The following is a 22,566-nucleotide window of genomic DNA, read 5'->3' as shown; positions in this document are numbered from 1 at the left end:
AAGAGACTGAATTTTACACAATACTTTCTTGGTATCTATTTAGATTTATCATTTGACAGTTCTCCTTTATTCTGTTAAAATGATGAATTACATTCATTGTTTTCCAAATGTTAAGCCAACCTTTCATTCCTGAATAAATCCACCTTGATTATGACATGTTATCATTTCACATATTGCTGGTTCAGTTTGTTTATATTTTGTTTCTACTTTCCCGTCTATTTGCATAAATGACACGTACCTGCAATCTTCCTTATTCAAATTTTGTTAAATTTGGTATCAAGATTATGTTGGCCTCCTAAAATGAGTTGGAAAGATTTCCCTTTTTTCTACCATCTAGATGAGCTTCTATAAGACTGGTGTTATTTCTTCCTTCAATTTTCAGAAGAATTCATAGGTAAAAAATCATCTGTGCCTACAATTTTCTATTTAGGATGATTTTACATTACAAAGTCAATTTCTTTAATATAAACAATTATTTTGATTTTCTGTTCCTTTTGTGAGCTTAAGTTTTTTCTAGAGGGGGAGGGGATGTGTCCATTTCATGTAACATTTAAATTTTATGGTGTAAAATTACTTGTATCAATCGTATCTTCTGAGGATTTTTAAATATCTGTGGAACCTTTCCTGATCTCCTCTTATGCACTCGCACTCTCAATAATAAATGTTTGTAGCTTTTTTTCTTGATCATCTTTCTAGGGATTTATTAATCTTACTAGCTTTCATATATTTTGCTTGTAATAGAAAAGCAGAAAGATATAAAATCAAAGATCTAAGCTTCCACCTAAAGAACTGAAAAAAATAAAGAACAAGTAAAGCTTAAGAAAGCAGAAGACAGGAAATAAAGAGCAGACATTAATGACATTTTTAAAAATTGAGAAAATTCAATGGAATCAAAAGTTGGTCCTTTGAAAAGATTTTAAAGGAGGGAAGGAAGAAAGGGAGAAAGGGAGGGAGGGAGAAGGAGAGGGAAAAAAGAAAGGAGAAGAGAAGAGAAGAGAAGAGAAGAGAAGAGAAGAGAAGAGAAGAGAAACCTCTAGCCAGATAGATGAAGAATAAGAGAGAAAAGACACACATTCCAATACCAAGATTGAGAGAGGTAACATCTCTATGGCCATTACAGATATTAAAAGGTAATAAGTTCAAAAAAAAGGTAATAAGAATGTATTATGAACAACTAATGACAATGAATGCAATACCTTAGAAGAAGTGTACAAATACCTTGAAATACACAAAGTACCAAAGCTCAAAACGTAACTAAATTGTATATGAAAATATATATAAAAGGATACTACAGGGGGCTTCCCTGGTGGCGCAGTGGTTGAGAATCTGCCTGCTAATACAGGGGACACGGGTTCGTGCCCTGGTCTGGGAAGATCCCACATGCCGCGGAGCAACTAGGCCCGTGAGCCACAACTACTGAGCCTGCGCTCTGCAACAAGAGAGGCCACGATAGTGAGAGGCCCGCGTACCGCGATGAAGAGTGGCCCCCGCTTGCCACAACTAGAGAGAGCCCTCGCACAGAAATGAAGACCCAACACAGCCAAAAATTAATTAATTAATTAATTAATTATTTTTTAAAAAAGGGAATTCTCAATCTTTATTAAAAAAAAAAAAGGATACTACATCATGGCCAAGCGCAGTTTATCCCATGAATGCAAGGTTGATTTAATATTCAAAAATTAATCAGTATATAATTCACTATTTACAGACTGGAAAAAAATCCACGTGATTCAGAATATACAAACAAGTCTTACAAGTCAATAGTAAGACAAAAATCCAATTTTTAAAAAAGGAGGTATGGCTAAACAAGGCAACATGAGGGACATCCCCGTGGTGATGGAAATGCTCTGAATCGTGACTATTTCAAAGTCAATGTCTTGGTTGTGATACTATACTACTGTTTTGCAATTACAGCTGTCACTGAGTGAAAACAGGTAAAAGGTACATGGGATCTCTCTGAATTTTTCTTACAACTACAATTATTTCAAAATAAGAAGTGTAATTTAAAACAATGGGGAAAAACTTGGAAAATACTTCACAAAAGCAAATATATAAGCACATGAAAAGTACATGAAAAATGCTCAGTATCACTGGGTATTAAGAAATGATAATTCTAACCAGAATAAGATACCAGAATATATTTCACAGACAGCTAGGTCCACAGTGGATGATTCCATGTAGAGAACTTTGTAAAAACACTTGACTTACTCATTTTTACTATTACACATAAAAAGGAAAAGGATAAAAGTAAACAGATCAACAAGAAAGTTAGACTCTAGAGAAAAAGAACAATTTGTTTAAACACCTGAATGTCATCTAGAATATCCTGAAATCATTATGGAATGGACTTGAATGTTAACTGAATCTAATGCCTTCCCTATCTTACCATCCCTGTTCTGGCAGTCAGTAAAATTTAATTTTAATGCAAAATCCTGTGCTAACTTAAAATTGTTTTAATTACCAAACATAATAAAGATACAAAAAAGTATAGAAAGTAATATAATAAAAAGTATATCCACTGTTAAATTATGTCAAATCTTAATATTTTGGTCAGATATGGTTCAAAGTTTTGTGTGGTTACTTCTTTTACTTCTGTTTTTGCTGCTGTTGAAGTGAAAAGAATATTACAGACCTAGGGGAAGCCCCACTGTGCACCCTTCCCCATTTTCATTCCCCTTTCTTGCTCTGATATAGCCAGTACCCTGTTTTACTTTGCATGTTCCACACATTTTCAATATTATAAACAGTGCTGTAGATGACCACTAATAAGCATGTCCTCTCTGCAAATGTGCAGGAGTCTTCCTAGATAACCTTGGAGTGAAATGCTGACTTGTGGGGTATACACAGCTTCAATTTTACCTGTATCCCTTAAAACTAAACACACACCTGTCTTATGACCCAGCAATTCTACTCCTAGGTATACGCCCAAAAGGATGAGTGCATATGTCCACCAAAATACATGTTCAAAAATGTGCACAGCTGCTTTAGCAAAAATAGACCCAAAGTGGGGAAAGAAAAGCCAAATATCCACCAAGAAGGGAATGAATAAATATATTGTGGCATATTCATACAATGGAATAGTACATAGCAATAATAAAGAACAAACTAATGATATAGTAACATGGGTGAATTTTAGCAACACTATTTTCAGTGAAAGAAGCCAAAATAAAAGAGAACACCCTAATTTCATTTCCTAATGCCCAGTAATAGTAAGCATTTTTCGTGTACTTTGCATATGCTTACATATCTTCTTTGAAAAGTATTTTTCCAAATTTCCCCCCAATGTTTTAAATTATACTTTTTATTTTGAAATAATTGTAGTTTTAAGAAAAATGCAGAGATATCCCATGTATCCTTTACCCATTTTCCCCCAGTGACAACTATAATTCAAGGAGAAGCAAAAACTAATCTATTAGGAGGGAATTCAAAATGTAGTTTGGTGTGGGATATTGACCAGAATAGGGCAAAAGAGAGTCTTCTACTATGCTAGAAATGTTCAATAACTTGATCTGGGTGGTAATAATACAGGTATATATACATACATAGAAACTCATAAGTTGTACCTTTAAAATTTGTGTATTTTCTGTTTTATACTTCAATTTTAAAATGTTTTTAAAAATCATACTTATTTTTCAACTTCATATCAAAAGAAAGATAAATGCTAGTTTAAAAAAAAAACTTAAGTCAGTGCAAATATTTTCTCTCGTGGTACTTTACTAAATAAAAGAATCAAAAAATGTGTATGTTTTATCCTCTTTCTACAGTGTCAAGATCCCTTAAACCTTAGTTGAAATGATGGTCGCACTACGTAAGAGGCAAAAATAGTTTCCACAGGAACAGTAGAGAAGAGTAAAGATGACATGAAAGCTCTACTGAAGAAGAAGAAGGTGTCTGTACCCGAAGAAGAGTGAGACCCCTATAGCTCCATTCTCCCAGTCGACCCCCACACTAGACTGGAAGAATCCCTTCTCAGAAATTGATCAATTACCCCAAAAGAAAAGGCCTACAGAGAGTAGGACACCCAGAGAAATAGAATATGTAGAGCACATTAGTTGAAAGAGTCCTGCCCACACACAGAACTTGCAATCAACGTTTTAGTGCATGCTCCTCAATAGAAACAGATAAGCAAGAATCACCACACATTTGAGGAAAGCCTCCAATGAGAACTAAGACAGGAACCAAAGACGAAAATGAAATGGAGAAAATATGCAATATGTTTTAATAGCTTTAGAGGGGGTTCTCGGTTCTGCTAAAGTTGGGAGTTGCATTAGTGATTGGTATATGAATATAAAACAGGGCAATGATGTGCTACAGAAAAATTAAAACATGTACAAGAAAGGAAATACAATTATCATACACTCCATCTGAGGGTAGAATAATAGTTAACAAAATCATAATAATGTAAAAGCTGAGTTAACCAAAAATGATAATAAGATGGAAGAAGGAAAAAGTCTCTGTGCTGGAAAGGGGTCTAGGAACCCAGAGGGAACACTCAAGATGTGCAGGAGGGAGAGCAGTTAACCTCTAAATCTGAAAAATCAAGAAATAACAATATAAGCATGTTATTTAGAAACATGGACAGAGCTGACAGCATTTGTCTTTGGAGAGTGGTAATCAGGTATGGGGTAGACATAGGGTCTGCTAGTTTGCATTAAAACCTAGTACTTCTGTGTAAGTTTTAAAACTATGTACATGTATTACTTTGACACAAAGAAAATACCAAAGAGGAAGATAAAATCAGTTTGGGAATGGAACTCACAAACAGGACTAAAATTTAAAGAGTTAAATTATACTACACTATTTTACATTGTTTTACAAAACAATTTTCAGTCCTCTTCTTCTTCCCTATTCTTTCACTCATTCTATATAAAAGGAGCAAACCTGTTTGATAATTTCTGCCACAACTAAAAAGTGGAAATGGAGAGGAAAAATGATCTCACTGCAGCAAAAACATTTCTATCAATTACTAAAGAAACTATTTTGAGAGAGTTTTTAATAGTAGCTAATAGTCATTCAAAAAAGAAAAAGCATCACTTCATAAATCTGAAGAAAGGCACACCATTTCTAAGTCAGGCACTTGCAGAAATATCTACCAGAAGGAAAAGAAGGAAGTAGGGTATTAAGGGTAGTAAATTTTATGGAGTGACGTGTCTGTTCTGTAACTCTGATTAAAGTGAAGGTAACTTACCACTTCGTGAATGGATCTATTGAAGCCATCATCTTCTGTAAGGATCAACAATACTATAAGGGCCATATAGACATGGTGTGAATTTCTTTCTTCCACATGATACAGAATCTCGAGAATCGGTAAAACCTAGTGAATAAAAATTTTAATTTACTATTACAATTACTTTATTATAAAACCAATGTTTTAAACCTCTATACTTTTATCATGTACCCTTTGCTTTAATTTCACAAACCAGCCTGTGACTGAAAGTACTTTCCATTTGTATAACTAAAGTACCAGCAGAGAAAAGCATCCTCTTCTGCAAAGGTCTGCCGCCAGGTAAAGGCTGGGTTTACAGAGACCATTTAGGCTCATGGTCAACACCTGACACTCAATAGAGGCGATTCGGCCTCCAGCCTAGCAGGAACTTACACAATAAGGTATTCTTAGAAACACTGCAATATATCAAGCATTACCTTCTTAACAGCAAAGACTGTAGGATAAAAGAATTGTTAACAACAAAATCAGATCAGCATAGTGAATTTCCTACCAGTAACATATTTTCTAATCACAGACTCAACAAATTATAGAAGAAAAAGGAAAGGGAAGGACATCAGTTAAAACATTATAAAAGTAATCTATGCAAGACATTAAAACCCAAAACAAATATACAGGCCCCACCTCACCACACCCCAACCCCCAAAAAAATCCCCAAACAAAACCTTTTAACTTTTCACTGGTGTTAAGTCATCATATACAGACAACTGTTCCCCTGCATGATCTTTTGTACCAACATCCTTACCATGGAACTTTCTAGAGCCAATGATGTCATGGGCTTTCTGCTTATTCCCATTATTTTCCTTAGGCTACATCACGCTCAGAATTGTCTCTGCTTATATTCACTCACCCATTAGTAAGCAAGCCTTTTCTTTACAAGCTTTTACTCACATGAGCAGTACACTGTCACACCCAATTTTGCTATTTAAGCCAATGTTTTCCACATATAGCTGGTGCGCAGATGGGTTCTTTCATCACATTTTTTTGTCCTTAGTGTCACTCTGACATAGAATATGCTCTTCAAATAAATTCTAATATTCCATGTTTACTCATTATTTTCATGTTTAATGCTGAAAAAAAGTGGCCACCAAATCCCTGGTGAATCCTGCTATCACTCTATAAAAACTGGTGCAGAGGGGACATTCCTGTTGCCACCAGCAAGCTGCCAGCTATTTCAGAGATGTTCACAATTTTATTAATGCATGAATAGTCCAATGTTACCTATAATTACGTATTTCAAACATGACATCAACACCTTAGTGAGGCAGCTTACTTTTCATAGAAACATTTTTGTTTACACATTAGTTATAATGTAAATCAATAATTGCCCATAGGAGTTTTTGTCTATGAGCAAAAACTTGGAACCAATTTCACTCACATAGTAAAGGGTAATGTACATTTATATGATATCTGGCAATGGTACCTTAAAATAACTATAACACTCCAGGAACTGAGTTCAGACAGCCTTAGTGTCAAAGCCTGTTGAAGGGATAGGACACTTGGGAAACTGAGTTGAAAAATCACCCTTCCTTTTAGCCATACTCATCAGGAATATGCGACAACTGTGACCAGCTACTTGAACTTAGTGAGCAGGCACTTAGTAGCGGAAAGGAACCAAGAGGGTATAAAAATCTTCTTGACAATGGCAGCCAGTGCTTCTTGGAGGACTTCATCCAGGCTGAATCATGGGCAGTGGGTGGCTGTTAAGGACCTAAAGGACAGGGAAGTTTGCTGTGCTGTGTGCTCTCCTGCTCTGCACTGTGATGGCATCTCTACGTGCACTGTCTCCTACACTGTAAAACTCATACCTCTGCCTTTGCCTGGTGGCATCTCCCTATCAACCTCTTGACTATCACCTTTGCAACCAGGCAAATATATATATATCCTCTTGGGAAAAGAAATTACTCTTCAAAATATTATAAAATATAAAACCATGTTTAATATGATACTTACAAGATTTTCCATATCTGTGCGAGCCAACATGTATGTTCTAATATTACTATTCTGATGGAGCAATGTATACAGGAGGAGAGTTGCTTGATCAGATGTCTGCTGTTCACATAGGGCCATATACAAACTGTTAAAGTTAATCTGGAAAGCATGTGAAATTGACGAGGGGAAAGGACTGCTATCTGGAATACGGAAAACACAAAATTTTTAAAATATTACATCTATTTTCTAGACTGTGCCTGATATTAAATAATAAATAATAAAAGTATTGTTAATGTATACAATTCAGTTCCCATTAATTTTGTATAAGTTGCTACCTTTCAGGCTCAAAATTTCAATTTGTATTCTAAATTTTACCTAAAAAAGAACTAAACTAACTAAAACATGACTACAGTTGATAACACAGTACTGTATATTTAAAATTTGCTAAGAGAGTAGAACTGAAATGTTCTCACCAAAAACAAAAACAAAAACAAACAAAAAAACAACCACACACACACACACACAAAACACAAAAACCCAACCCAACCTAAACTCGGACAATTTATTTCTCTGTACTATCTAAACCACAGCTCTCCAATGATTATAAATACATGAGCAAATACCATGTAACAGAGTGACTTTTTTTTTTAAAGCCAAGTATAAAAAAAACTAAACTAAGTCACGCAGTTTGACTCCACTACTATTTTTGCATTCACATAGCTGAATTAAATTGTCAATAAAAATATGAGCTTAAATAAATACAGCTATGGGGGTAGGCCAAAAAAAAAAAAAAACACCTTTAATACATACAATTTAACCACAACATTGAAATGCTTTGTTACCAAAACTAAATGGCCATCCGTCCTAAATAAAAATATCTAGAGACAAACAGAAAATTCTTTTGTAAGATAAGAGTTAAAAAGAAAAAAAAACTGCCTTGAAGCTAAGTTAAATTTTTTCAAATGAATTATCACGGCTGAAGTATTCATCAATGCCATCAATCCATTTATGAAGAAAACAGGATAACATATAATTTAGATAATTTAAAAATGATATCAAAATCAGTATGTTCAACATTAGCTTCTATAATAGAACACACCAAACCTAAGACAACTCTTGGAAAACATAAAACATTTTTGTTTAAAGGAAAACTTAAAACTAATTGACTACAACTATTAAGAAACTTTTTTTTTAAGTAGAGTTACTGGAATGATGAAAAGCATAAATTACAACCCACATAGGGAAAATTCTTGATATTCCAAAATTGACATAGCCCCTTTCCTACAGTTTACTGGATTTGTTTAAAAACTGAAGCAAGCAAGGTTAGGAAGTTTAAAAGGAGGTAAAGCTAGGTCCACTGACTTAGAGAAAATTATAGTCTCATCAGATAAAACAGTGGAACATAACAGCACAAAGAGCTGATATTTTAATCTGTTTTGACAAGTACGCAAAAAGAATTGTTTTTTTAAAGACCCAGAACCACTAGCAAGACAAAACAAAACAAAATTTTAAAATAACACTGCTTTAACATTTCCAGAAGCTGTGCTCTTATGGAAAAGAAACGTGTGCCAACAAAATCTTTATGGTAGCACAGTCCTATGTCTCTCAGATTTTCCTTTTTAACCTTTACATTTGTGAGAAGAATGCATCTAAAAAAATGTCTTCAACTTTACTACAAACTGCCCTCACTTTTCCTTCCACATTCAGAACATAGGTTATTTTTTCAATCCTAGCACTGTATTTTTGACACTTACAAAAATAACTGTATTGTAAGACTGACCTATATTTTTGCAAAGGATGGCAAAAGGAAGTGCTGGATATATTGTGAGTATGCAAATATTACAGGATTTACAGAAGACCTGGCGGAGGAAGATGTTGGACACACTACACCTCTTTACAATGGAGGCAGAATAACACAGGTTCATCAACCTGTATTATACCTGACTACAAATGGAATACATATGTTGTGTGTCTATACGTTACTAGCTAGAGTAAGTGCTATGAACCAGCCATTATACTGACAGCTTTATGTGTATCATCCTTTATTTAACCCATATGACAACCATGTCATTAATTACTCTGACCAGTTCTACAAAGGATGAAATAGAGGCTTAGAGAGATTAAGCAACTTTTCCAAGATCATCCCTGAGTAAACACAGATCAGCTCCTGTTGTTTTCACCACATTATACTGTTTCTTACAACAGCAGCAATAATTTAGTGAGTCCGTCCAATGATAAATGCTCATTTAATTCTTCTAAGAACCTTATGAGGTAGAGATTATAATCCCTGCTTCACAAATAAGGAAACTAATATATAAAGAATATAATCTGGGATATGAACTCAGGTCAGTCTAACCCTAAAGCCAATGTTCTGAATCACACTGTTCTGTACCACAGTCTCCCAAAAGATGACTCTCCCAAGAAGGTTCAACCCTAAACAGTATCATTTGGCCAGAGCAGCAAAAGTAATAATAGCAGATACCATATACTGAACACCTGCTATGTTGCAAAATCTGAGCTAATCATTTCAAAACCTTATCTTGTTTGGTACTTATACAAATCCTATTAGGTGATACTATCTTCATTTTACAGAAAAGGCCACTGAGGCTTATTGAGATTAAGCAAACTGTGAAAGGCCTCACAGCTTTGAAGTGACAGGAGTGTGACATGAACTCAGGTCAGCTTGACTCCAAAACTTCCTTTTTTAACCCTAAAGTCACACTGTCACCAAGAAGAGTACAGCAATGAGAACAGAAAATACTATTAGATACATGAGTTTTCATTTCTTATCTATCTAATTGTTAGAGACTCATATCCCCCTGCAAATAATAATGCCAGAATTGGCAAAGGCTCAACAAACACCGTCTATAAGAAACGTATACTAGAACAGCTCTGGAAAGGAACAAAGCAAAGAGCACCAGAAGTGTTAAAAATCTTCCTAGCCAATAACTGCACTTCTTACCCATCTTAATTATATTAGTGTTGGATGTATTTTGAAAATCTAGCTACCATATTAATCTTGCTTTCAGAGTATAACCTTTTGATAAGTGATTACTGCTTCAACATGGAACTATCTGCGCGTGCTCTATTTCAGGGTTTTGGCAAATTACAGCCCACAGGCACCCCACCACCTGTTTTGGAAATAAAGTTTTACTGGAACCCAGTCATGCTCATTTGCTTATGTATTACCTATGCTGCTTTTATGCTACAATGGCAGTTAAGAGGTGGTGACAGAGACCACAAAAGCCATCTGCCCCTTTGCAGAAAAAGTCTGCTGAGTTCTGTTCCTATTTTTAGTCATATAAAACCCTAGATGGAATATAGATTTTAAATAAAAAATTTCAAATAATGTATCATTCGGAGTTTTCCAGGTTAATTCCTATCCCTAATAGGTAGGACAGGTGGATCTAAATTAAGCACATGCTGGCTTGGTTATCTCTGAAAGAAATGTAAATATAAATGGATATAAAGAACCACAGCCCTCATCTAAGATTTACTTGACCTTCCTGAGAATATACACAGAAAATTTAGTTTTTCTCATCTTTAACCAACATGAAAATATACAACTTGACAGTCAACTCCACAAGTGAAAGTACACAATACGCGGTAAACAATACCCTCTTTCCTCATTAGAAAGACTATTCAGAGGAAAAAAAATACCACAAACCTTGTGTATTCTTAAAGGACATGATGGCCTGTCTGTAGGGGTTTGGTGCATCTGCAGCATCTGTCAGGTTGGCCAGCACCAGCAGAAGCAGGAGACTCTGGTTGGCCAGAGGGGAAGAAACTTCTGGAGCAGCGGCCGCTTTGCTGCCCACACCGCCCAGTGTGAAAACAGTCCAGAGTCCAGCTTGAGAAGAAAACACACAATTAAAATGTGCTGGGACTAGGGGCAGGACAGGAATAAAGACACAGACGTAGAGAATGGACTTGAGGACACAGGGAGGGGGAAGTGAAAGCTGGGACGAAGTGAGAGAGTGGCATGGACCAAATGTAAAATAGATAGCTAGTGGGAAGCAGCCGCATAGCACAGGGAGATCAGCTCGGTGCTTTGTGACCACCTAGAGGGGTGGGATAGGGAGGGTGGGAGGGAGACGCAAGAGGGAGGGGATACGGGGATATATGTATATGTATAGCTGATTCACTTTGTTATAGAGCAGAAACTAACACACCATTGTAAAGCAATTATACTCCAAAAAAGATGTTAAAATAAATAAATAAATAAAAATAAAAATACAACTCAGCTCTGGTGGAAAACTACAAAAAAGAAACGTGCTGGGACTAGTAAGATGAATCTATTTCTGTACAATATTCTATACTTACATTTTAAAGTTTGAAATAACACTCCCTTTTTTGATTATGAAAGTAAAACAAGTCCATAATTTGGAAATTCTCATATTGCCCAAGGACATAAAATTTTTAAAGACTATCATTCCCTATTCCCATAATTCCACTTCCACTTCCCATAGATAACCAAGATAATATTAAAGTTTCTTATGTATCTTTCTCAATTTTTCTTTACATATAAAAACATACACATAATTATAAAAAAGTTTCACGTACAACTTTATACCAATATATTTGAAAACCTAAGCAAAATATTAAAATATCTAGGAGAAAACAAAATACCAAAATTGGCCAAAAAAGATGAAAGCCTGAATGGACAAATAACCTTATAACAGTGTAAACCAGAGTCAAAGAGCCAATCCTTAAAAACCATCCAAGTCCAGATTCTTTTTTTTTTTTTTACAAATAAGTCTACCAAACCCTCAAAGTACAGATAATTCTCATACTGTATATGCAGTGCCAAAGTACAGAACAAGAATCATAGCTACATACTCATTTGACAAGGCCGGAAAAATCTCCTTGATACAGAAACTGGATTTAAAAATGCATTTAATCACATTAAAAAACAACTTAGGAATAAATCTAGCCAAGGAGGTGAAAGACTTATATGTAAGGAGGTTCATCAGAAAACTAAAAATAGAATTACCATATGATCCAGCAATCCCACTCCTGGGCATATGCCCAGAGAAAACCGTAATTCGAAAGGATACACGCACCCCAAAGTTCACAGCGGCAGTATTTACAATAGCCAAGACATGGAAACAACCTAACTGTCCAAGCACAGATGAATGGATAAAGAAGATGTGGTATATATATACAATGGAATACTACTCAGCCATAAAAGAGAACAAAATAATGCCATTTGCAGCAACATGGATGCAACTAGAGATTATCATACTAAGTGAAGTAAGTCAGAAAGAGAGAGACTATCACTTATATGTGGAATCTAAAATATGACACAAATGAACCTATCTATGAAACAGAGACAGAACCACGGACACAGAGAAGAGACTGGTAGTTGCCAAGGGGGAGGTGGGGGGGGGAGGAATGGAGTGGGAGGTTGGGGCTAGTAGATGTAAGCTGTTATGTATAGAATGGACAGACAACAAGGTCCTACTGTGTAGTACAGAGAACTATATTCAATGTCCCAGGATAAACCATAATGAAAAAGAATATTTTAAAAAAAGAATGTATATATATGTATAACTGAATCACTTTGCTGTACAGCAGTAATTAACACATTATATATAAATCAACTGTACTTCAATTAAAAACAAACCAAAAAAATAAGTGATCACTACACATCACAAATTTAAATTTATTCAAAACAATGTTCATGATATAGTTGGGAAACTTGAGACATTTAATAAGAAAATCAAAATTATATAAGAAAGTACAACCAGTAGCCAAGTATTATTTGCTTTGGGACTGATTTGTTGTTTATCTTAACATTTTAAAAAATTTCCAGTCACTTCCTTCCACTCAGAGTATGCTCCATGACTGCCTACCCCTATATCCACCACTGTGTGTTCGAGGATTGCAGACAAAGAAAAATACAATTAGAAAGTTCAATCTGCCAAAAAAAAAAATCACAAAATGCTCTCCAAGGTAAAATATAAGTGTTTTATTTTTGGGGGGATTCTCTTCACAGCTGTGCATCTTCATTACTAGGAGAAATAAGAGTTGACTAGCACTGGACAAGTTTCACAAACAAAATTCTGACTCGCTTTTAACGGAACTTCAAGTCTCCTTCCCCCCCCACCCCCCTTCAAGTCTTTTCAAGAGGGTTGCAAAGCTGCTTATAATGTCAACAAATGAACATTTTATTGAGAAGCTATCCCGCCCCACCCCCACCGGACAGACAGCCTTCCTTCCTTTCTCTGATAAATATTACTGCTATGTGGCCTTTCCTTACAGGGAGAAATGAGGCAGCCTGCCATTGCCTACACTGTAGTTTAAACTGGTCATAATACTGGACCAGAATTCTTCCAAAAGTTTGTTTCTTTTTGCTGATCCAAGCCTCTGATCTATGACCCAAGAATCTTAGTAGAACTGCATTTTCCTGTTGGCAAAAAAAATCTTCTCTCCACCAAAAAAATAAGGAAAGTTACAGCATATTTCCTTCTGTTCTAAAAACCAAATTAAGGATGGTCTCCAAAGTTTTTTAATTGTATCCCTCAGGTCCTCCGAATAAATGCTTAAAATAAAATTCATCTAACTAAAACTAAAAAAGTACTGAAATTAACTAAAAGAAAAAATCTAGTGTTGATAATTCCACCTTTTAAAAGTACTGACTCAAGATTATTTAACCTTAACAATAAAAATGTGAGAAAAATATAAAGTACGACAAACTGAAACATCAATAAAATAATAACCAAAGAAAAAAGAACCCTCATTTTAAGAAATTTTGAACTCAAATGTAAACTATTAAGACAACAAAATTAAGGTAAATTACTGTTTTTTTATATTACTAAACATGCCACTTGCCCTATAACTGATTTCTTATATCTAAAAAATACATTACAGAACACTAATTATTCAAGCAAAACTATACCAAAAAATACATGATAACATACTATACTGTCATCCATAGTTATAAAAATCTGCTAAAAGGGTCATATTCATATATTTTGAGCCTGTAATACTGTAACAAAACAGAGACCATGAAGAAATTAAGGAGAAAGCAGGTCAGCTATTACAAATACTTAATGAAAATTCTGCTAGAGACATTTCAATCAACACAGATAAAAGGGTAATCAGTCAATAAATAGGTAGTGAGTGCCTAATTAGGGTTAGGCTCTATGCCAGGTATAAAAAATACAAAGAAGAAAAAAATTATACTTCGTCTTTGAGGAGGTTAGAGAAAGGGGAAGCAAATAGTCATACTAATTTTAATTGTCATAATGATCCAACAAATATACCTAACTCTTCAAACATCTATACTTTTCCTATATAAGTATAGTGAAATAAGGGAAGACAGTTTCACCAATAAAGTTACTGAACATGCATCCCAGGGCAAACATTGGGGCAGAGTAACTATCTGATCCCAATACCATGCTCTCTTTCCTTTTATTAATAAAACGCCTTGAGATTTAGCTGGGCAGAACTACATTTCCCAATCTTTCTTACAGAAAACTATGGCCATATGACTAAATTCCAGCCAACGGGATGTGACTGGGAGCAGCCCATGCGAGTTTTATATTATATCCTTAAAAGGAAATTATTTTCTCTTCAAATCCTCACCCTTCCCATGGGCTAGAACCCAGGTAGAGTGGTGGGCCGACAGATTTGACTTTGTGCATGAGGATACCACCAAGGGAATGGCAAAACAAAACAGAAGGAAGTCTGGCCCTGGATGACCTCAGGAAGCAAACCTGCCTACACCCCTGGACTAGCTTAGACTTTTACGTGAGAGAAATATTAATCTTCTTTTTTAAGCCACTGGTATCTGATCTCTATTAAAAGCCAAACCAATATCCTAACACAATTACGTGTTATAAAGTTCCAAAATATTATTGCTTGGTTAGAGACCTTTTTTTTCCCCAAACAATAGTTTAAAAAAATTTTTGCATATCAAAAATTTATTTAAGTTTTTAAGATAATTATAGATTCATATGCTCGTGTAAAAAAATACGCACCTTTTTATCCAATTTCCTCTAAGGGTAACATCTTACAAACCTATAGTACAGTATCACAATCAGGATTTAACACTGATACCATCAAAATACAGAACAATTCCATCACCAGTTAGGAACATTTGTATGGGAAAAAATATCTGATGATCACTAAACTTCTTTGAAGTTAATTTCTTTTAAGGGTCACATACCAGCCACAGAGGAAATGTACCATCGTGGATTAGGCAAAGTGCAAGAAACTGGATTAGACACTAAGGAGCCCAAAGACAATGAGGCCCTATCCATGAAGTTTACAGTCTAAAGGAGAAATGGACATGGAAAAGACAAGCAAATAAATAAACTGTAATGAGTTTGCAGGGAGAAAAAGAATGTTACCTAAATGTCAGGATGACCCTGGAAGAAAAAACAGTTGAGAAATAACTCAGAAACCAATGTGTAGAACTGACCATTGGTTTATAGACTTTTTCCAAGTTTACAATTAACCAGAGAAGCCATTCTACTTCCCCCCAGTTTTAAAAAATTTTCTTTCATTTCTTTTTCCTACTTTCTTTCTTGCTTAGAACATCCTTCAAGGTCCAAATCAGACTCCTCTATTCTAATGAAGCAAAAAATGACTGCTTTTACAGCACTTTGATTATATAGCTCTCTGGAGCATTGTACTTACCACAGTCTGAAATTGATTATACTTATGTATGTAACTTAGGCACAAATCTTCCTGTGGGCTCCTTGATAGAAAATAGCTACATCTTTTTCATGTTTCATATTCCTTAGAGGGCTCCAACTTATAAACTTAATTTGTTCCTTTACTTCAACTTTACTTTCTTTCTTACTTCAGTTACTTACCAAAGGTTATTTTTACAGTGTATAAGACAGATTTTATATTTGATATTTTAAAAGTATATAAATAATATAGATTTTATATTTGCTATTTAAAGGAAAAGCATGCTGTTTTTAAAGTTCTAAATTTAAGTGTCAAAAGTTGGCTTTAGTCCTATATTTTTTTTTCTTTTTTTTTTTTTTTTTTTTTTATGGCTGTGTTGGGTCCTCGTCTCTGTGCGAGGGCCCTCCCCAGCCGCGGCAAGTGGGGGCCACTCTTCATCGCGGTGCGCAGGCCTCTCATTATCGCGGCCTCTCTTGTTGCGGAGCACAGGCTCCAGACGCGCAGGCTCAGTAGCTGTGGCTCACGGGCCCAGCCGCTCCGCGGCATGTGGGATCCTCCCAGACCAGGGATCGAACCCGTGTCCCCTGCATTGGCAGGCAGACTCTCAACCACTGCACCACCAGGGAAGCCCTAGTCCTATATTTTAAATTATAATACTTTAATGCTGAAGAGAATACTAGGAGACAGGTATTTTCAGACACCAGTGGTAGGACTGTAAATGGGTACGCACCATCTTTGGGAAAGGCAGTCAAGTAATGTGCATCACACACATTAACAATATGCAGATTATTTGGCCTAACAAGTCCAATTCCACAATTTATTCTAAAGAATGAATACAAAGATCAAATTAAAGAGCTATCCATCTTAAAACTCAGAGAAACATATACACTTAAATACTGAATAAGAAGAAACTGGCTGAATTAATTGTGACATAACTCATCAACACAAGAGAAAACCAAGCCCATGGTTAAAAATACAGGCGTATCACCCAGAATGTCAACAAGGTTAACATTTTCCCAGTAGAATGTCAGCTAGTTTTTAATATCTAAACTTCCCAGAGTATATCACTCAGTTTAATCCTTTTCAACTAGTGTTTATAAAATAATCTTTTATATTTGTATCTCCAAAACTCAAAACATTTTAAACAAAATAATGTACTGGGGGAGAGGGGGAATCAAATTTCATTACAAAGATAACTGGTGTGACAGAATTGTTGACATTTTGAAACTGAACTGAGTGTTAAAAAAAAAAAAAGGAGATGAATGTCTCAGATGTTGTTGATAACTAACAGGGCATCTTAGTGTCATGCCCTGTGTGAGCCATTCTCCACCACTGGGCACACATACTAAATGTGTTTCCTAAGACCTTTCACACTGAGCCCTTGATTTTTGCTAAGTGTTATACAATAAGAGGTAAAAGTTGAAAAAGTTGTAAAGAAGAGTGAGGAAAAAATGACTAAATGGAAGAGAAGAGATTACTATTTAAATCATCACTTTCATCAGGAAGCCATGTTTTAAGCATTTTATATAAAAACACACTAGTTTGTTAAACACTGGCATTTAGTGTGCTTTAAAAAACTGGTTGAATAATTTGAGTTATTACATACACTATAATTTTTAAAATTTAAAATAATGGTATTTAAATAGGTTCCAGATCAGTATTTTTGGCATAATGTCTGATTTTTGTGAATTTTTGTGATTACTGATATTAAGTGGTAGATACCTGCATTGTATAACTAGTTTGGAGGGTCAGTTGTTAGGGTCTGACTACAAAGGAACACAAGGAGACTTTTTAAGATGATGGAAATGTTAAAAATCTTATGGTTATGGTGGTTATTACATGACTATACATATTTGTTAAAACTAACAGAAGGTAAATTTTACTGTGTATAAATTATATCTCAATAAACATGACTCCATCCTTTCCCTCTCCAAAAACATGTTGGGCATGGATGTGGAGCAAGCTGAACTCTCATATACTCTATAGTGAGAGAGTAAATTGGTGAAAATAATTTGGAAAACTGTTTAACTGTAACCACTATACTTGAATGATGCACAGCTAGGACCCAGCAATTTGCCTAATTATTATACCTAATAAAATGCTTACATAATGTGCAAAGACATGTACAAAAATATACATAGCAGCATTATTTTAACAGGCAAAAGTTAGAAATAATCAAATGTGTTAATAATCATGCACATTACAGTATGAAGGATAAATAAAATATGGGATAGTCTTAAGATGAAATAATACATAATAATCAAAATGAACAAAATATGCTTCATGCAAAAATATGAATGAACTTTACAAACCAAAGAAGACGCCAAAGAATACACAGCATGTGATTCCATCTATATAAAGTTCAAAACTAATCTGCAGTGCCAGAAGTCACAACAGTGGTTTCCCGTGCAGTTGGGAGAGGACCGTGATTAGGAGAGTACACGAGCGGGGTTTCTGGGATGCTGGGATTACTTGACCTGACTGGTAATTACATGTATTTTCATTCACTTTATGACAATGAATTGAGCTATACACTAACTGTACATTTTCTAGATGTTAAACTTACATTAAAATGTTTACCACTAAGAAAACCCAGTATGCATTCCTTTATGTAAGATGATAAGTATATACCATAATGCTCACAGTGGTTACCTTTGATTACTCGAACTAAAGGTGATCTGTTTTTCTCATTAGAATGCTTTGATTTCTAAAATGATAATGTAGTAAAAGAAACCATAAAATTCGAAAAAAAATTTACATGATATCTTTAGAACAATATTTCTTAAAAGAAATATATTAAAATGTCAGTTTATTGAGGAAAACATACCCTATTTGATATTATATCTTTATTAAAGGGCACAGTCCTCAAGTCCCTCTCTATGTATTCAGCCTATATGTTAAGAAAACATTCTTTAGCAATTTATTTTTTTCATTTGAAAATGAATATAAAACAGCAACATACACAATCTTGAACTACAGCCAATCATACTACAGTGCTAGGAAAGGGGGAAGGGTGATGGGAAGGTCACTAATATTTTCACTTTTTTACATGTGTTTACATTTAAAGCACTCTTAAAATATCTGGTGACTGCTAGTTCCTAAAACAGTTCTGAGTCAAATTCAATTTTCCTAACACAAAACAACATGATATTAAAACCCCCAGCCTGTCTCCCAAAAGGAATGCTTTGACCATCTCAAAAAAGAGAAAAAAACACACCACAAAAGAACAGAGGAACATGTTTTAAAAACTCATAGCACACTAAAACATTTCATCCACCTTTGTAGTCTGAAATCTTTCAGAACCTCTGATTTATAATCCAGCATAATATAAGCCATATGAAACTTTAAAAGTCTTACTCCTTTAAGAACAGAACTATTAAAGAAAACCTGAAAAAAAATCCACTGAAATAATTCAGTGTTTATGAAGATAACACCTGTTTTCAAAAAGTAGAAACAATGAAAGGTAACAGAATTCATTGGTCTAAGTAAAACTCTAGAATCACATATCCTTAAAATAAACATTTATGAGAACCTAAGATGAGCCAGGTACTATAGTAAAGTGTAGAGTATGAAGGGAAACAAAATGAATAAAAAACCTAGTGTCCTCTGAGATAAATCCCATCTCATACCCCCATGCAAAAATGTTAGATAAATTAAATCTGATGCAAGAAATAAGAAAGGGGCACTGTGCCTGTATGCTCAGAGGACAGATAGCCCTTCCCTTGAACAGGTCCATATCTGGTTCCCCAGTAACCTCATTCCATCTGTCCTGAGGTTGGCCCCTAAAGCAGTGTTTCCCAAAATGATGCACGGACCACTGATGAAGTGTGAGATGGTTAAGTGTGGCACTTTTTAAAAATCTTCAAGAGTTATGTATATTAGAAATATATAAACTAGGGTATCAATCTCAATTTTCAAGGACTTCACCATATTATATAAGGATAGAGTAAACAATATGCTTAAATTTTTGAAAAAGTGAGGTAAGTAAACTGGAATTCAAGCTGTACTCATATAAGACAAAATCATGGTGGTTGCATGGATGTGGGTGAAGTTGGGGAAATATTCCTGTAGGAAAACAGAGAAGTCCTCACATCACAGCTCTAAGCATCTGGCAGTGTATACTTACACAGAAGTCCCACTCTTCAAACCAAAAAAGCCCTGTTCCCACAACATTTTCTCATGATACATGATCTCTAACCCCTCAATACCCTGGCCACCTTTCCATCTGCTGGCAATGAGGCATCCCCAACAAAACATAAAATAGAGGTATGTGTGTTAATGATGGAAGAGAAACATAAGTACCTTTCAACAAGCTTTAACCAAATACAACCATTCACTCCTCCTTCAGCTGAGGAAATCCAACAGTGTAGTATGTCACCCCTGTGAAAATTAAAGGGCCTTATTAGGGCTAGAGCTTTCACTGTTACTACAAACTTTTCTCTCTTATACACAGCTGTACTACTTCATACCCTTGGCTTGCATGACTGCCTTCCCTGCTAGACTGTGGGTTGCTTGAGATGGGTGTCTCCCTTCTTCACTGTGGTTTGATTCCTTTGCACCCTGACAATGTAATTTTTTATATTACATTAAATAGGAAATGAGTAATTTTTAATTTTGCATTTTTGCAAACTGAATTTTTTACCTTTTATGTAAAAATATTCATACGAAATTCTTTACTTTCTCCAAATAAAAATCACGATTGAAGTCTGAATTATGCAAGAGATTTTGTCAAAAACTACCTATACTAATAAGTTTATTAACTTTAACAGTATCAATAACCAAAAAGAATCCATTACTGTTAGATTTCTAACAGTAAAATCTTAGAATGAGTGCCTACATTAGCATTTAACTTCCACTTGTGAAGGAGTAAATATAAATCAAATGACTATAACAAAATATGCAGAATAGATTTATTCCCACCTCAGTAACAGTCATTTTTTCCATATAGGTTTCCAGCTGTTACTCTCCTGGGCATTAAAAACAGAATCTGTGAGTAACTATTACTCTTTGGTTGAAAGTGACATTCAAGGAAACATGGGAAGAATTTCTTCCAAAACTCGGACCACTTTGAAATGAATTTTTAAATGCCTTAAAGGTAGCAACAGCAATGTCATCTACCATCAAAGGATAAGAAGAGTAAGATAAGAGCTTAGGAGGGACTAGGAAAGTAGATTCTATGAAAAGAGAGCACATTCATAAATATTTGAAAAAGAGGATTCCAAATTAGTGAATCCAGAAAGTTCCCAAGATATAAATGATGCCCAAATGAAAGTTACAGGTAGTAAATGCAAACAAGAGTGAACACTGTAGATCAAATGGTCTGAAAGTACTCATGAGATTGAAGAAATATCCACAGAGCATTCAATACAATCCAACTAGCAGTTAATAAACACACACTAACACTAATGGTCTCCAAAGTGGCTGAGCAAAGAAAATATCAGAACTTTGTGTTTCATCTAAGAAATATGAAGACGCTAAGCCTTAGCAGTACACATTACTCAGACTGGCACGGGTGCTCACACTCAGCCCACCTGTCAGAAGTCACATGCCATGCCAGTAATCCAGGTACCCTGAGTGGGGTCCTGCCTGCAACGGGGGAAAGAGGCACGCGCTCCTTCCTTCTCTTGCAGCATAAGGAGACATACTGTGGTTTAGCGTGCTTGATTATACTATCCAGGTTTAACTAAACTGACTCTTGTAAAAATCTATTTTAAAAATAATGGAACCAGGGATTCCCTGGTGGTGCAGTGGTTAAGAATCCGCCTGCCAATGCAGGGGAGACGGGTTCAAGCCCTGGTTCGGGAAGATCCCACATGCCGCAGAGCAACTAAGCCCGTGCGCCAAAACTACTCAGCCTGCGCTCTAGAGCCCGCAAGACACAACTACTGAGCCCGTGCGCCTAGAGCCCGTGCTCCGCAACAAGAGAAGCCACCGCAATGAGAAGCCCACACACCGCAACGAAGAGCAGCCCCCTCTCACCGCAACTAGAGAAAGCCTGCACGCAGCAACGAAGACCCAATCAACGCAGCCAAAAATAAATAAATTTTAAAAAACAAATACCGTATGCTAACACATATATATGGAATCTAAAAAAAAAAAAAAAACTGTCACGAAGAACCTAGGGGCAGGACGGGAATAAAGACGCAGACCTACTGGAGAATGGACTTGAGGACACGGGGAGGGGGAAGGGTAAGCTGGGACGAAGTGAGAGAGTGGCATGGACATATATACACTACCAAATGTAAAATAGATAGCTAGTGGGAAGCAGCCGCATAGCACAGGGAGATCAGCTCGGTGCTTTGTGACCACCTAGAGGGGTGGGATAGGGAGGGTGGGACGGAGGGAGACACAAGAGGGAAGAGATATGGGGATATATGTATATGTATAGCTGATTCACTTTGTTATAAAGCAGAAACTAACACACCATTGTAAAGCAATTATACTCCAATAAAGATGTTAAAAAAAAAACAAATAAATTAAAAATTAATTAATTAAAAAAAATAATAATGGAACCAGGGAATTCCCTGGCTGTCCAGTGGTTAGGACTCGGCGCTTTCACTGCCCAGGGCCTGGGTTCAATCCCTGCTTGGGGAACTAAGATCCCACAAGCCACACACGTGGCATGGCCAAAAAAATGAAATTTTTTAAAAAAATGGAACCATAAAACTGTTTTAAACTTTCCGGTAAAGAAATCACAGACCGAAAAAAATATATATTAAAGATTCAAGTACAAGCAAACAACAGTAGAGCCTACCGTTCTACTCCCT

The 22,566-nt window shown here is 35.6% G+C and overlaps 1 protein-coding gene across 4 annotated transcripts in view; it reads right to left on the bottom strand.

Annotated features, from left to right (window-relative positions):
• DYM (dymeclin) overlaps positions 1 to 22,566 on the bottom strand; it is a 389,413-nt gene that overhangs the window by 235,074 nt on the left and 131,773 nt on the right. For all 4 annotated transcript variants that reach the window (XM_061170204.1, XM_061170205.1, XM_061170206.1 and 1 more), the window contains 3 exons: positions 10,824 to 11,006; positions 7,178 to 7,356; positions 5,189 to 5,314 (listed from right to left, as the gene is read on the bottom strand). In XM_061170204.1, coding sequence (XP_061026187.1) covers positions 5,189 to 5,314; positions 7,178 to 7,356; positions 10,824 to 11,006 — 488 coding nt within the window. The remainder of the gene's footprint in view (positions 1 to 5,188; positions 5,315 to 7,177; positions 7,357 to 10,823; positions 11,007 to 22,566) is intronic.

Source organism: Eubalaena glacialis, chromosome 15 (assembly GCF_028564815.1).
Source record: "Eubalaena glacialis isolate mEubGla1 chromosome 15, mEubGla1.1.hap2.+ XY, whole genome shotgun sequence".
Classification (NCBI taxonomy): Eukaryota; Metazoa; Chordata; class Mammalia; order Artiodactyla; family Balaenidae; genus Eubalaena; species Eubalaena glacialis.
The sequence above is the reverse complement of the archived record's forward strand: the minus strand, read 5'-3'. Positions and strand labels throughout refer to the sequence as shown.